Genomic DNA, 15,603 nt, shown 5'->3' with positions numbered 1-15,603 from the left:
TCCAGTACAAGGCAACATCCTATCCCACAATGTCAAATCTGATGCAAGGTAACATTTGGTACCCTGAATCTACATTGAAAATTCTGGTGCAAGGTAATATTTCATTATCTGACATTACAGCTTCAGTGCATATTACCGATGTTAACTCCATATTAAAAAACCCTTAGGAAAATGTTTTGGATACATGTCCTGGATAAGGTATGCACGGTTTCTATGGACATCAACAGTTAGCATAAATCTGACTGGATCATTTGTACTATTTTTATTTTTCCATTCTTATGATAAGTGTTACAACATACCGTGATATCTCTCCATATTGAGGATTCATAACAAGAAAAAGGCGGAAGTTGGGATGAGGTACAATAGTTGGGACAGCTCCATCCACTGCACCTCTTTCACTCATGGTCAGAACACCATCAGGTTCCAGCAAAGCATTAAGCCTATCGAGCACTGATGCAGAACACAAGTTCACACCATCTACAAGTAGCCACTCACCATCACGCACTGCCTGACAAGTAACATAACAGAGAACATTAACTAGATATCTGCATATAAATACTTAATGCAATTAAATTTTACCAATTTTAGTGCATAATAATGTAATGCTGATAATAACAATTTAGAGAATACCTACCTTGACTAGAACTGAATCAACCCAATGAAAGCTGCCACCACCTGACAGACCACCAGATTCTTTCACACACTCTTGTAGCTTTCTGACATGCCTACGTAACTCCTCAACTTTGACAGATGCTGAATTAGTCTCATCAGTTCCACTATTCATTTCAAGACACTGTTGCTCATTCTGTTTATGGCCAAAATATGACAATGATTATTTTAACTGGGACACAAAGAAAGATAGCAACATGAAATGAATTACAAATGAGAATTATTCCTTAATATTATTAAAGCAGAGGAAAAAAGTAAAAATTATCAACTTATATTTTAGATTAAAAGGAAATATATGTGAAAACCATGCTAACATTTTGACCTATTTACAAGCTAAGCTTGCTTATCATTAACTTTTTTCATAGCCTAGAAACAACAGTTTGCTTATGTTACAGTACAGCGAGCCCCAACTCATGACACTTTTCATCCATTTTGCTGATATAAAGATAGATGGTCATTGTGTTTAAAAATATAATGACAATTTAATGTGGAAGCTGTCAAAATTGTTGCAAGGATAGTGTTGCTAGGAGAGAACAGAGCTGAAAGTTTTGTGATGTACTTTTGGAGTGTGAGCATGAGTTAGGGAAAACCTGGTAGCCAGATTTGGGTCCTAAAAGTTGTGGAGTATAGCAATTGCAAAAAAAAAGAGGGAGGGCAGGGGGTGTGTGAATAACAATGGACCACAATGTCTATGCATTCCCTTAAGACATAAATAAGTGACTGTGAGCATGTTTTTCCACTGAGTCATCATCTTGGTAGAAGAAAAGCCTACAAGTAAAAATAAAATAAAGTGATAACCATCTGGCATGTAGTCTTGGTGCCCATTGTCACTTCTGTGGTTATGAGAGTCCCAAGAACTGCCAGCAGGAGGTTGCCTTGGTGATGGAAGTGCACTGCCTCCTCAGATGATGTCCTCTTTGTTTCTGGAGTAGACCATATGGTAAAAGTTAGTATGATATACAGCACATGTAATCTAATTTATAATAGCACCAAAGTTACAGAATCAGTGAATCCTATACAGGTCATGAAATTGTTGAAGTTACACACACACAAGTCTTTACTTCTCTGCTATATGGAATGCAGATGAATGAAAGAGAAAACAATGCTGCCTAATCTATGCATAGCTTCATACTTTAATCAATATCTTCATATATTTTTTACAATTCCACACTTATTTTTTATTTTCAGAGATTTTTAATATTTGACCTCTAATATGGTATTCCCAGAGATGTAAACATATTATAAAATATTACTTTATGGATATTTACCTCAACCATCTCTCATTAAAGCAAGGCAACCTCCCCCCCCCAAAAAAAAAGTAACATTTACCAAGCACTGCATTGCCTAGACACTGTAATCTAATCATTTACTTCATCTCTATTTGTAATTACCTTTTACTGCTTTATATAGGTTTCTCCATAAGAGCACTGATGCTACACTATACTGTACTAAGTTTTGATACTTGAAATAAATACTGAATCCAGAAATTGGGTTATTGTTTTGAATGTCACTAAAAGTTATAAAAAATTGTACCTGAGAACTTCTTTTAGTTGACTGAACTTTTATGTACTTGTATACATGTACGTATGTACAATGTTTATTGTCCTTTTAGTTTTAAGCTTGCCTGAAATGCTTTCCATAAACAGGGGCTTTCCATGTGCAATATTAAATGTTATACATACTTGTATAAACTATGTATCATATGGAAATAATGAATTTCAATTTCAATCACTCATTCAATCACTGCCTTAGCAGAATTGTGCCAACTTCACAATTCAGATAGTGCAGTTAGATTGAAGTCCAGTTAACCAGTTTCCTTAATCTTTTCACAAATTTTACCTTGCTCACACTCCAACAGCATGTCAAGCCATAAAAACTACTCGTCTCTACTCACTCCACTCTAACATGCTCAAACAAGACTGCTGGATGTTTAAGCCCCTAATGCTCAAAACCTCCAACCCTTCCTAACACTCAAAATCTCCAATACTTTCTTCCACACCACTCTTAGTCATCCTATTCTGTTCCATACTCTGGAATATACCTTTGGCAACCCCACACCATCTTCTGATTTCTAAGCTCCTAATTCTCTGCATACTGTTTGCATCACATATAGACGTCAAACATAACACCTCCATTGCATCCAGCCTCCTGCTCACTGCAACATTTAAAATCTAGATCTACATCAATAGACCCCTGGATGCCTTCAAGAGGGAATTGGACAGATATCTAGTCAGTACCCAATCAGCCAAGCTGTGGTTTGGACTTGGTTGATCAGGCCCTAATCCACCGGGAAACCTGGTAAAGGACTGGGCCATGGGGACGATGACCTCCCAGAACACCCAACAGGTAGACACACCACCTACCAACTGAAAGCTCCTTGATTTTATTGCACTGTATTTTGTGTTAGGAGGAGGAGGAGGAAAGGGAGGAGGAAGTGATGGCAGGAGCAGCAGCAGCAGCAGCAGGGAGGAGGTAGGTAGTCTATATGAACTACAGAACAGAGATGCACTGCAGGAGAGCTAGAGATCATAGTCATCCTATTAACTGGTTCTCTGCCAAAACTGTCTACCCTTGAAACCTTCACAGATGGTATGGTTTGTTTGCAATCGTGTCATTACAATTTTTCTTGAGCCACAGATGATGTCTTCTTGAAGCATGCCTTATACACAATATTTCTAATACGAATCTTAGTACTGCTTTGTCTCTGTAGATGCCTTCATTACAAATTACATTTTCAAATGCTCCAAACTTCAGAACACTCATGACTTGACCTGATCTTTATCTCTTCCTCTCCTAATAAGAACATAAGAATGGAGGAACACTGCAGAAGGCCTACTGGCCCATATAAAGCTTTTCCTGTCTTCTGCCTAAGCAGGTTCTGTCCAATAATCCTGCAGGGATTTTGTACTACCCCTTGGGTCCTTAGCTCTCCAGAAGTGCTCCTCTGTTTTCTTGTTTCTATAGACTACTTTTGCTATTCCTTCTACTACTACAACATTACTACTATTCCTTCACTAGCACTCCACTCTCTGCCCCTTTTTTCACTACCATTACTGGTTTCTTACTGCTACCTCATGACAGTGTTGAACTACTTCTGCTACTACTACAAAATATCACTATTATTCAAGCTACTATAAAATTATTCCCACCTCCTGTTCTATCTCTCCTGTCCACTGGCTCCGTTCTTATCGCCCTTCTCTGTGCAACTAGTTAATTGTCCAAGTCACAATGAAATGCTGTCATAAGTTTGTCTCCTATGTGTAGGGTATTTGTGTACTGTTCCAGTCATGGTAGCGAGCCATTTTATACTTCGTGAAGAGAATTCATAATTTGGAGATTACTAAAAGTATTATCCAAAGGGTTGAGAAGGAGTTGAGGTGGTTTGGGCATTTAGAGAGGATGGAACACAATAGGATGACTTCGAGGGTGTATAAATCTGTATTGGAGAAAGATGGGGGCAGGGGTCATCCTAGGAAAGGTTGGAAAGAGAGGATAAAGGTTTTGTATGTGGCCTGGCTTGGACATCCAACAGGTGTGTGAGAGCGTGTTAGATAGGAGTGGAAGCAAGTTTTTTTATGACTTGACGTGCTGTTGGAGTTTAAAGCAAGGTAATATTTATGAAGGGATTAAGGGAAACCAGCTAGCCGGACTGAAGTCCTGGAGATGGGAAGTACAGTGCCTGCACTCTGAAGGATGGAAGGATATTGCAGTTTGGAGAAGCATCTGAACTGTGATATTGGTGTGCCTCTGGCAAAACAGTGATGAGTGAATGATGATGAAATGTTTCTTCTTTTTCAGATCCACTCAAGGTACTGATGTATTCTTCAAAAAAATCTGTTAGAAAGGCACATATAAGAAAAAACTTATTATTTGTGTGACATTTCACCCACTGGAGGATTTCATAAATGAATGGTTCTATAAGTTCATATTAGTCTAAGATTAACTTCACTCACCCAACTCACACTTATAATCCACCAAGTTGATAAACTTATATAAATAAAAGGCTCTTTGCTTAATGTCTCTCTCTACTACCATTTAATTAATAGCTTACAGTCATTACACTATACCACAAACTTACTATCATTGCAAGCAGAACAAAACTTGTCCCAGGCCATGAGAATCTTTTTAGCATGCCTATCTTCACCAGCCAAGAGTGCTTCTCTAATAGCTGCCCATGCTACACAACCTGCAGCACTCCCTACTTCACTGAGCTCACGCCCATAGTCCACCTGGAGAGTAAAAAAATGAATGGTTCTACAGTCCAAATTAATCTAAGATGAACATCACCAAGCTCACATCCAGTCCAAACGAAGAGTAACAAATTATGTTTTTATTAGTTCACATTAATCTAAGACCAGCCTTACTTAGCTCATGCCCATAGTCCACCTAAAGAGTAACAAATGAATGGGTCTCTTACAGAAGCATACCAATAACAATATTAATACATCCATGAAAATTTTAAGTGAATTTTTCAAAAGTCTGAACCCAGTATATTCAGAGATGTGTTTCCAAAAAAAATTTTATGCATCTTATTTCATTAATTTTTAAACAAAAGAATATCTACTCAACATTTTACATTCAGCACTATTCCTTTTCACTTATGAATAGTATATAATTAAATATTGTTGAATACATATATACCTGCTAACTAAACAGAACGGCTACAATACTGTACATATATGTAGAGGAAGGGAGCAGGCTGACTGTCTCCCTCTCTTCCTCATTTTCACTCTCCTCTTTACTCCCATCCCCTCTCATTGTATCTATGTAATTCAAGACTCTCAAAATATGCTCACTACTCTTACTATTATGGTGAGGGAACAAAGTACCTGACTACTGTAAACTGCCATATTTCACTTCTTCATATGGCACTTATTTTATGTTGCTATACAAATTTTGTTACAAAGTTTACCCCATATCAAAACTGATCATCTATGACATAAAGTTGGGCAAAAATCTGAAAATTATCTGGATTCTGGATCCTTCATGAGATATTTTCCCTCCATGCTTAAGGCATGCCTATTATTTTAGAGGAAGACCTAGTGTAATTTCTTAGTGTAAACACCCACCCATGTGGTCAACTGCTTTGTGGATGTGTTCCAAAACATACTCTCTCTGGTGTTTGTAACTCTTTTTAATTTTATCACCCCATACCTTCTCTCCTAGGTAGTAGGATGGTAGACAGCACCCACCCAGGAAGGTACTACCATCCAGCCAAGTGAGTGCAAAACGAAAGCCTGTACAGTGGACCCCCGCATAACGATTACCTCCGAATGTGACCAATTATGTAAGTGTATTTATGTAAGTGCGTTTGTACGTGTATGTTTGGGGGTCTGAAATGGACTAATCTACTTCACAATATTTCTTATGGGAACAAATTCGGTCAGTACTGGCACCTGAACATACTTCTGGAGTGAAAAAATATCGTTAACCGGGGGTCCACTGTACTTGTTTTTATGATGGTAGGATTGCTGGTGCCTTTTTTCTGTCTCAAACATGCAAGATTTCAGGTACATCTTGCTACTCCTACTTACACTTAGGTCACACTACACATGAATGTACAAGCGTATATATACACACCCCTCTGGGGTTTCTTTTATTTTCTTATTAGTTCTTGTTCTTATATATTTCCTCTTATGTCCATGGGGAAGTGAAACAGAATTCTTCCTCCATAAACCATGCATGTCGTAAGAAGCGACTAAAATGCCGGAAGCAAGGGTCTAGTAACCTCTTCTCCTGTACACATTACTAAAGTTGAAATGAGAGACTTTAATTTTTCTTTTGGGCCACCCTGCTTTGGTGGGATATGGCCAGTTTGTTGAAAGAAGATCTTCTCTCCTAGATAGTAGGTTGGTAGACAGCAACCACCCAGGGAGGTACTACTGTCCTGCCAGGTAAGTGTGAAATGGAAACCTGTAATTGTTTTACATGAAGATAGGATTGCTGGTGTCTTTTTTCTGTCTCATAAACATGCAAGATTTCAGGTACATCTTGCTACTTCTACTTGCACTTAGGTCACACTGCGCATACATGTACAAGCATATATATATATATATACACACCCCTCTGGGTATTCTTCTATTTTCTTTCTAGTTCTTCTTTTTGTTTATTTCCTCTTATCTCCATTGGGAAGTGGAACAGAATTCTTTCTCTGTAAGCCATGCGTGTCGTAAGAGGCGACTAAAATGCCGGAAGCAAGGGGCTAGTAACCCCTTCTCCTGTATATATTACTAAATGTAAAAGGAGAAACTTTCGTTTTTCCTTTTGGACCACCCCGCCTCGGTGGGATACGGCCGGTGTGTTGAAAGAAAGAAAGAAGAAAATGTGGGATACCAAGTATATCTTGCTACTTCTACTTGCACTTAGGTCACTCTATACATGCATGTACACAAACATTTATACATAGTCCTCTGGGTTTTCTTCTATTTTCTTAATAATTCTAGTTCTTGTTTATTTCCTCTTATCTCCATGGGAAAGTGGAACAGAATTCTTCCTCTGTAAGCCATACTTGTCATAAGAGGTGACTAAAATGACTGGAGCAAGGGGCTAGTAACCCCCATCTCCTATATACATTACTAAATTTAAAGAGATAAATTTTCATTTTTCTTTTTAGGTCACCCTGCCTTGTTGGGATACAACCAGTTCGTAGGCAAAATAATCTCTGGATATTAATCATGACACCAAAATGAAATGTTACTAATAATGCTGGCGCTGCTAAGAAGAGAAACAAGCATGAAATTCTGGGAATTAAAAAAAAAAAATTGCAAAGCTTCAATGTGGTGTACGTGTGATTGCCCTGCCAAGTTTGTGGCCCAGTATATCTGGCAGCATTTTTACTTATTGTGGTATACTTGATAAAGCCTACTGTGGGTGACATGTTGTACATGCTTTGATTGCTAAAGTGTCTTTGAAATTACCAATTGTTGATTTACACAACTGTCTCCCTATAAAATTTTTTGGAGATATTCCATCTGACATCTAACTTTTATGTATCAAGTTCCATTAGTAATCATTGCCCTCATTAGTCATTTCAGTGTTTGACAGTAATATCTGATTTATCTTACTATTTCTGGTACTGGTACTTGCTCAATTTAAAAATACTAGTATGTCTTTATTTGCATTCATAGCGTACTTCTCTGCCATTTCCTGTTTCCCTTTATGTTTACTGTATAATATAAAAATAATACAATAAAAAAAATAATATAACCTGTTGAAAGCCACCAAGAAGTTCTGTTACATCCATATCTGAATTAACAGTGAATGTAAGAAGTCGGTAACCAGTCAACCTTGCTAGAAGTTTAACCACAGATGTTTTCCCAACTCCAGACTCACCAACCTTTAAATAAAAAAAAACAAATATCATAAATCATACAAATTTTAAAATGCAATTATGAAACTACATAAAAGCCACACATCTCTCTAAACATAAATACCGTGGACCCCCGCATAGCGAACGCCTTGCATAGCGAACAATCCGCATAGCGAACGCTTTGTTCGCCAAAATTTTGCCCCGCATAGTGGACAAAAACCCGCTCAGCGACCTTCGTCCGAGACGCGTCCATTGTTTACCAGCCAGCCTCCGCGGTAACATTCAAGCATACACTCGGAATATTTCGTATTATTACAGTGTTTTCGGTGCTGTTTCTGGAAAATAAGTGACCATGGGCCCCAAGAAAGCTTCTAGTGCCAACCCTGTGGTAAAAAGGGTGAGAATTAGTATGGAAATTAAGAAAGATTTTGAAGGGTTTGGGGCTAACCCTGAGAAGCCTATGCCAGTTGTGGAATCCATTGTGCCTACTTCAAAAATTAAGGAAATGTGTGCACAGTGGGTTGAACTGCAAACCTTTATGGATGAAAATCACCCTGACACAGCTGTTGCAAGCCGTGCTGGTGACTATTTCAATGACAATGTTAGGGCCCATTTTAGACAAATCGTAAAGGAACGGGAGGTACAGAGCTCTATGGACAGATTTGTTGTGCGACAGAGGTCCAGTGACTCTCAAGCTGGTCCTAGTGGCATTAAAAGAAGAAGGGAAGTAACCCCGGAAAAGGACTTGCTACCTCAAGTCCTAATGGAAGGGGATTCCCCTTCTAAACACTAACACTCTCTCTCCCCTCCTCCCATCCCATCAATCATCACCAGATCTTCAATAAAAGTAAGTGTTATGTAATTGTGCATGCCTTTTTCAGTTTGTGTGTACTAAAATTATCATTTTTTTGTGGTAAAAAAAATTTTTTTTCATACTTTTGGGTGTCTTGCACGGATTAATTTTATTTCCATTATTTCTTATGGGGAAAATTAATTCGCATAGCGAACATTTCGCATAACGACCAGCCCTCTTGCACGGATTAAGTTCACTATGCGGGGGTCCACTGTATAATTAATGTCACTGATATAAAAAGCATTGCTCAGCAAAAAAGAATAAGCACCATCATAAGCAAAATCCAAGTCAGTGAAAAAATTGATTCCTTAACGTTTCATGTTGACTGTGAAGAAGTCTTCTTCATTTGTAAGTTAGTCTGAGAGCCACATAACAAAGTATGGTAACATGAGTTTCATAGCTCCAATCTTCCCCACACCTGCATTTTTATCCTTGTTTGAATTTAGTACTTATTCTTTCTGCCATGCAATTCCTCACATAATAAGAGAAGATAGTAAACATTAAAGTAATTACAGTGGTACCCCGAGTTTCAGCCATAATTCATTCCAGAAGGCTGTTCAAGTGCCGATACCGAACAAATTTGTTCCATAAAGGAATAATGTAAATTAGATTAGTCTGTTTCAGACCCCCAAAAATACACTTACAAAAGTACTTACAATAATACACTTACATATCTGCTCGAGTTGGGAGCTGTACGAAACTCGGGGTACTACTGTATTTATACAATCAGTTCATTCTGTATAACATGTGTGAATATATTAACTATTAAATTTTTTTTTTAGTGCATCAGCCATTTCCCACCAAGGCAGGGTGACTCAAAAAGAAAGAAAAACCAAAAAAGAAAGAAAAATACTTTCATCATCATTCAACACTTTCACCATCACTCACTGTCTTTGCAGAGGAGCTCAGATATGACAGTTTAGAAGTCCCTCCAAACTGCCAATATCCCAAACCCCTCCTTTAAAGTGCAGGCATTGTACTTCCCATTTCCAGGGCTCAAGTCCAGCTAACTGGTTTTCCTGAATCCCTTCACAAAACATTACCCTCCTCACACTCCAACAGCTCGTCAGGTCCCAAAAACCATTCATCTCCATTCACTCCTATCTAACACGCTCACACATGCTTGCTGGAAGTCCAAGCCCCTCACCCACAAAACCTCCTTTACCCCCTTCCTCCAACCTTTTTGAACCCTGCCTTCCTTCCCCTACAGATTTAAACACTCTCCAAGTCATTCTACTCTGTTTGATTTTCTCTAAATGACCAAACCACCTCAACCTTTCTTCAGCCCTCTGAATAATACTGGGACATCTCCACTGCCTCCAGCTGCCTCCTCGCTGCAGCATTTACAACCCAAGCTTCACACTCGTATAAGAGTGTTGGTACCACTATATTTTCGTACATTCCCTTCTTTGTCTCCATGGATAACGTGTTTTATCTCCACAGATACCTCAATGTACCACTCACCTTTTTACCTTCATCAATTCTATGGTTAACCTCATCTTTCATAAACCCATCTGCTGACAAGTCAACTCCTAAATATCTGAAAACATTCACTTCTTCCATACTCCCTCTCTCCAATGTGATATCCAATTTTTCTTTAACTAAATCATTTGATACCCTTATCACCTTACTTTTATCTATGTTCACTTTCAACTTTCTATCTTTACACACCCTCTCAAACTATCCCACTAACCTCTGTAACTTTTCTTTAGAATTTCCCAAAGTATCATAAGTAAAAGGTAATTGTGTCAACTCCCATTTCGTATTTTTTTTTTTTTAACAAGTCAGCCGTCTCCCACCGAAGCAGGGTGACCCAAAAAGAAAATACTTTCATCATCATTCAACACTTTCACCTCACTCACACATAATCATTGTTTTTGCAGAGGTGCTCAGAACACAACAGTTTAGAAGCATATACGTATATAGATACACAATATATCCCTCCAAACCCCTAATATCCCGATTCCCCATAATTTAATCCCACCCCTCTCCCCAACACTTCTTTTACAACCCCATCTATAAATATATTAAACAACCATGGTGACATTACACATCCCTGTCTAGGACCTACTTTTACAGGGAAGTAATCTCCCTCTCTCCTACACATCCTAACTTGAGCCTCACTATCCTCATAAAAACTCTTTACAGCATTTAGTAGCTTACCACCTATTCCATACACTTGCACCATCTGCCACATTGCTCCCCTATCCACTCTATCATATGTCTTTTCTAAATCCATAAATGCAATGAAAACTTCCCTACCTGTATCTAAATACTATTCACATATATACTTCAATGTTAACACTTGCTCTACACATCCCCTACCCACTCTAAAGCCTCCTTGCTCATCTGCAATCCTACTCTCTCTCTTACCTCCAATTCTACTAAGTGTGTCTGATAAATCGCTGCCCTAAACACATGAGTACTATAATGATGTATAGGCTTTTCAAAATGTTTGAATATGTTAACCCTACACTGTTTTAATATATGTCTAACTTTCACTGGCCGTCGCATAGAGCTACAACACTGAAGCCAGAATCTGTCAAGTTGTTCTGTGTCACTCAGATAAGCTAAGAGTGATAAATTTTGGCCTAGATATGAGAGAATAGGTCTCTGTGGTGACTGTGCACCATGTAAAAAAAAATCGTGCCCCATGAAGTTTAATTGGTTTAGGACTGGAAGTAGCTTGAAAGTGAGCTCAAAGTAGCAAAAATATTTGATTTTTGTCAATATTTCAGAGGATGGGTAAGGCCCCCCTACACCCCAGTCTGTTTTGTGCGTTTTTAATAAGTCCGATTCAATAATTGTGACACTGTAAAATTGACCCATCATTTCAGGAAAAGAAGAAAATCATGTGCGTGTGTGTGTGTGTGTGTGTGTGTGTGTGTGTGTGTGTGTGTGTGTGTGTGTGTGTGTGTGTGTGTGTGTGTGTGTGTGTGTGTGTGTGTGTGTGTGTGTGTGTGTGTGTGTATGTGTGTGTATGTGTGTGTATGTGTGTGTATGTGTGTGTGTGTGTGTGTGTGTGTGTGTGTGTGTGTGTGTGTGTGTGTGTGTGTGTGTGTGTGTGTGTGTGTGTGTGTGTGTGTGTGTGTGTGTGTGTGTGTGTGTGTGTGAATTCAAAACAGAATGCAAATGTAGTGTAGGAGAGACCTGGGGATATAATTAATGAACAGAGAAAATGTTTTGCTGAAATTTTAATTTTGTGTAAAATTGGCCAAACTACTGACTTTTGTACACTTTATAGAGTATTTAGTTGTAATAATTGAATGGGCTGTTTATTGTGCTCAATCAACAGAACGGAAGACAAATTTCAATGAGCAGCACAACCAACATAACCCGAACCAGCATGGTTTTAGAGCAGGACGATCATGTCTGTCACAGCTGCTGAACCATTATGACAGAATTACGGGGCACTGGAAGACGACCAAAACGCAAATGTGATTTACACAGATTTTGTAAAGGCGTTTGACAATGCGATCATGGAGTGATAGCGCACAAAATGAAGGCCATGGGCATTACGGGGAAGGTACGCAGATGGATTTTCAGTTTCCTAACACACAGAACACAAAAAGTAGTAGTGAACAGGGCAAGATCCAGCATCAGCGAGGTCAAAAGCTCAGTGCCCCAAGGCTGTCCTGGCACCTCTGCTGTTCCTCATCCTCATAGCAGACATAGACAAAAACACCCGGCACACTTTTGTATCATTTGCAGAAAACTCTAAAATAAGTATGAAAGTCAGTACGGTAGAGGACACTGAAAAAGTACAGGAAGACAAACAGGGTTTTCCAGTGGGCAGTGGAAAAAACATGATGTTCAACGGTGATAAGTTCCAGCTGCTTAGGTATGGAACGAATGAAGAACTCAAAAGGAGCACTATATACAAAACTCAAGAGGGTCACCAAATAGAACATAAGGAACTCATAAAAGACCTAGGAATAATTATGTCAGCGGACCTTTCTTTTAAAGACCATAACAAGACAAAGATCAAGACAGCCAGAAAAATGACTGGGTGGGTATTGAGACTTTCAAAACAAGGGAAATAATGCCGATGGTGACACTCTTCAAATCGCTAGTGCTCCCTCACTTAGAATATTGCTCAGTGCTGACGGCCCCATTAAGGGCAGGAGAAATATCGGAGCTGGAACAAAGACAGAAATCATTTACGGCTCACACTGAGCCAGTAAAGTACCTAAACTACTGGGAACGCCTGCAAGTCTTGAACATGTACTCACTGGAGCGGAGGAGAGAAAGGTGCATGATAATATATACCTGGAAGGTACTCGAGGGCTTGGTCCCAAAACTACACACTGCCATAACAACATACTGGAGTGAGAGATATGGGAGGAAGTGTAAAATGAACCCAGTGAGGAGCAGGGGTGTGGTGGGGAAAATAAGGGAACACTGTATCAACATCCAGGGTCCCAGACTTTTCAACATCTTACCAGAAGATATCAGAAACACTGCTGGAACAAGTGTTGAAGCCTTCAAGAGGAAACTAGACAAGTATCTTCACCAGGTGCCAGATCAACCAGGCTGTGATGGATATGTGGGGCAGTGGGCCTCCAGCAGCAACAGCCTGGTTGACCAGGCAAGCACCAGACGAGCCTGGCCCATGGCTGGGCTCAGAGAGTAGATATACTCTCGAAATTTTTCAAAGGTATATATCAAAGGTAGCTAAGAATCTGGTCAAGAGTAATAATGGAATCGACTTATAACAGGTCATTGCAGCAAAATCAAGAATGTATAAACTGCACCCAGACTACTAACTATAAGCCTGCATGATTCCGTAAGTTCCCATCAAATTTCGTACTTTTGGTGCTGTTACCTCCAGAAAAAGATTCTCTACCATTTCAGAAAAAAAATTAATTAAAAAAAAAAAGTGGACATTGGAGCAATATTAATTTTGGAGGTCTGGACAGTGAACGGGTTAATTATTTCTACAAACATTTGAATTTTGAACTGGGATCTGAACCCTATATCAAAATTTCACTTACAGAAAAATAATTTGTCCTTACCATTATAGCCATCCAGTTCATGCTGACACAATTTATGAGGCTCTCTAGCACAGGAAGTTGGTGGTGCATCATATAGAGGTCTCCACTGTTGTCTTCTTCACTCTGTAAAAAATATATATACAATATTGAAAAGTGTGCATGCAACTTATCAGAAACTTATGCAATTGTTAATTTATCAATACAGTAGGGCCCCTTCTGACAATGTTAATGAATTCCAGATAATTCATTGTAAGAAAATTGCTTGTTACATCAAATCTATTTTCCCCTAAGAAACAATATAAAATATAATAATGCATTCCAAAGAATATTTATCAAATATTTAACATTAAGCACCACTTCTTTCCAAGTGTGAAGGTGGGTAGTGTGAGGGTGAATGATGCATGTATGAAGATGAATGATACAGGTGTGAGGGTGGGTGTTTCACACCCAAATAAGAGTGTTGATACCACTATACTCTCATACATTCCCTCTTTTGCCTCCTTGGATAACATTTTGTCTCCATTAATGCCACAATGCTCCACCCACCTCTTTCCCCTCTTCAATTTTATGGTTCACCTCATCTTTTCAAAGACCCATCTTCTGACAAGTCCATCCCTATATGTATATAAATACAGAAATGAAATGAAAGAAACAAACTAAATATTGCAAAATCATCAGGTATCCTCATTTGAGGGTATATACAAAATATTAACTTACATAATCTCCATTATGATTTCTGTTGATGTGTGACTGACCAACTTGTAATGATGTTATTGTAATGTGGAATCTTCCAGTACTTTGATAACTTGGATAGTCTTCCCCAAATACAGAGTCATATAAATCAAACACATTTTTCTTGTCTTCACTTGTCCTCATGCGATCAGAATAGATTAAGCCCACATACTGGCCTGGGTTGTATGACTCAGAAGACTGATGCTTGATCATGATGTCACACCACCTGTCAAACATAAACTGTAATAGGCAGTGGGTACAATACAAACACATTCACATTATACTCAGCTGCAGATACAATACAAACATGTAACAATGTACAGGTGTCCCTTGCCTTATGTGATTCTGGCCAATGGTGCATAAAACAAAGTCACACATAGCAAACCATTATAACACATAATAAATAGGGATGTGTTCTCAGACTACACCAATTTCACATTATTTTTTTCTTGCTTAGTTTTTTACCAAATGAATTTAAAGTCTCTTTTTTCTCAATAGTTCTTGCTCTTCTTTATTTTCTCTATTCTCTATGGGGAAGTGGAAAAGAATCTTTCCTCCGTAAGCCATGCATGTTGTATGAGGCAATTAAAATGCTGGGGTCAATGGGCTAGTAACCCCTTCTCTTGTAGAAAATACTAAAAAAGTGAAGAAGAAAAACTTTATAAAACTGGGATGCTTGAATGTGCATGGATGTAGTGTGGATGATAAGAAAAAGCTGATTGCTAATGTTATGAATGAAATTAAGTTGGATGTCCTAGCTCTAAGTGAAACAAAACTGAAGGGGGTAGGTAATTAATTTAGGAGTATCTGAGAGAGTTAGAGCTAAGGAAGGGGTAACAATAATGTTGAAGGATCAGTTATAGAAGGAGAAGAGGGAATATAAATTTATAAATTCAAGGATTATGTGGATTAAAATGGGTCATAATAAGTGTGTATGCACCTACAGAAGAGAGGAGTGTAGAGGAGAGAGAGAGAGATTTTGGGAGATGTTAAGCGTGTGTGTAGAAACTTTTGAACCAAGTGAGAAAGTAATTGAGGTAGGGGAC

The 15,603-nt window shown here is 38.6% G+C and overlaps 1 protein-coding gene across 1 annotated transcript in view; it reads right to left on the bottom strand.

Moving 5' to 3' along the window:
* Window positions 1-15,603, bottom strand: part of LOC128684058 (midasin-like) — a 126,612-nt gene that overhangs the window by 42,444 nt on the left and 68,565 nt on the right. The window contains exons 12-18 of the mRNA XM_070080479.1: window positions 14,543-14,783; window positions 13,847-13,948; window positions 7,877-8,005; window positions 4,748-4,898; window positions 1,468-1,592; window positions 635-805; window positions 300-508 (exon numbers count right to left, since the gene is read on the bottom strand). Coding sequence (XP_069936580.1) covers window positions 300-508; window positions 635-805; window positions 1,468-1,592; window positions 4,748-4,898; window positions 7,877-8,005; window positions 13,847-13,948; window positions 14,543-14,783 — 1,128 coding nt within the window. The remainder of the gene's footprint in view (window positions 1-299; window positions 509-634; window positions 806-1,467; window positions 1,593-4,747; window positions 4,899-7,876; window positions 8,006-13,846; window positions 13,949-14,542; window positions 14,784-15,603) is intronic.

Source organism: Cherax quadricarinatus, unplaced genomic scaffold (assembly GCF_038502225.1).
Source record: "Cherax quadricarinatus isolate ZL_2023a unplaced genomic scaffold, ASM3850222v1 Contig509, whole genome shotgun sequence".
NCBI lineage: Eukaryota > Metazoa > Arthropoda > Malacostraca > Decapoda > Parastacidae > Cherax > Cherax quadricarinatus.
The sequence above is the reverse complement of the archived record's forward strand: the minus strand, read 5'-3'. Positions and strand labels throughout refer to the sequence as shown.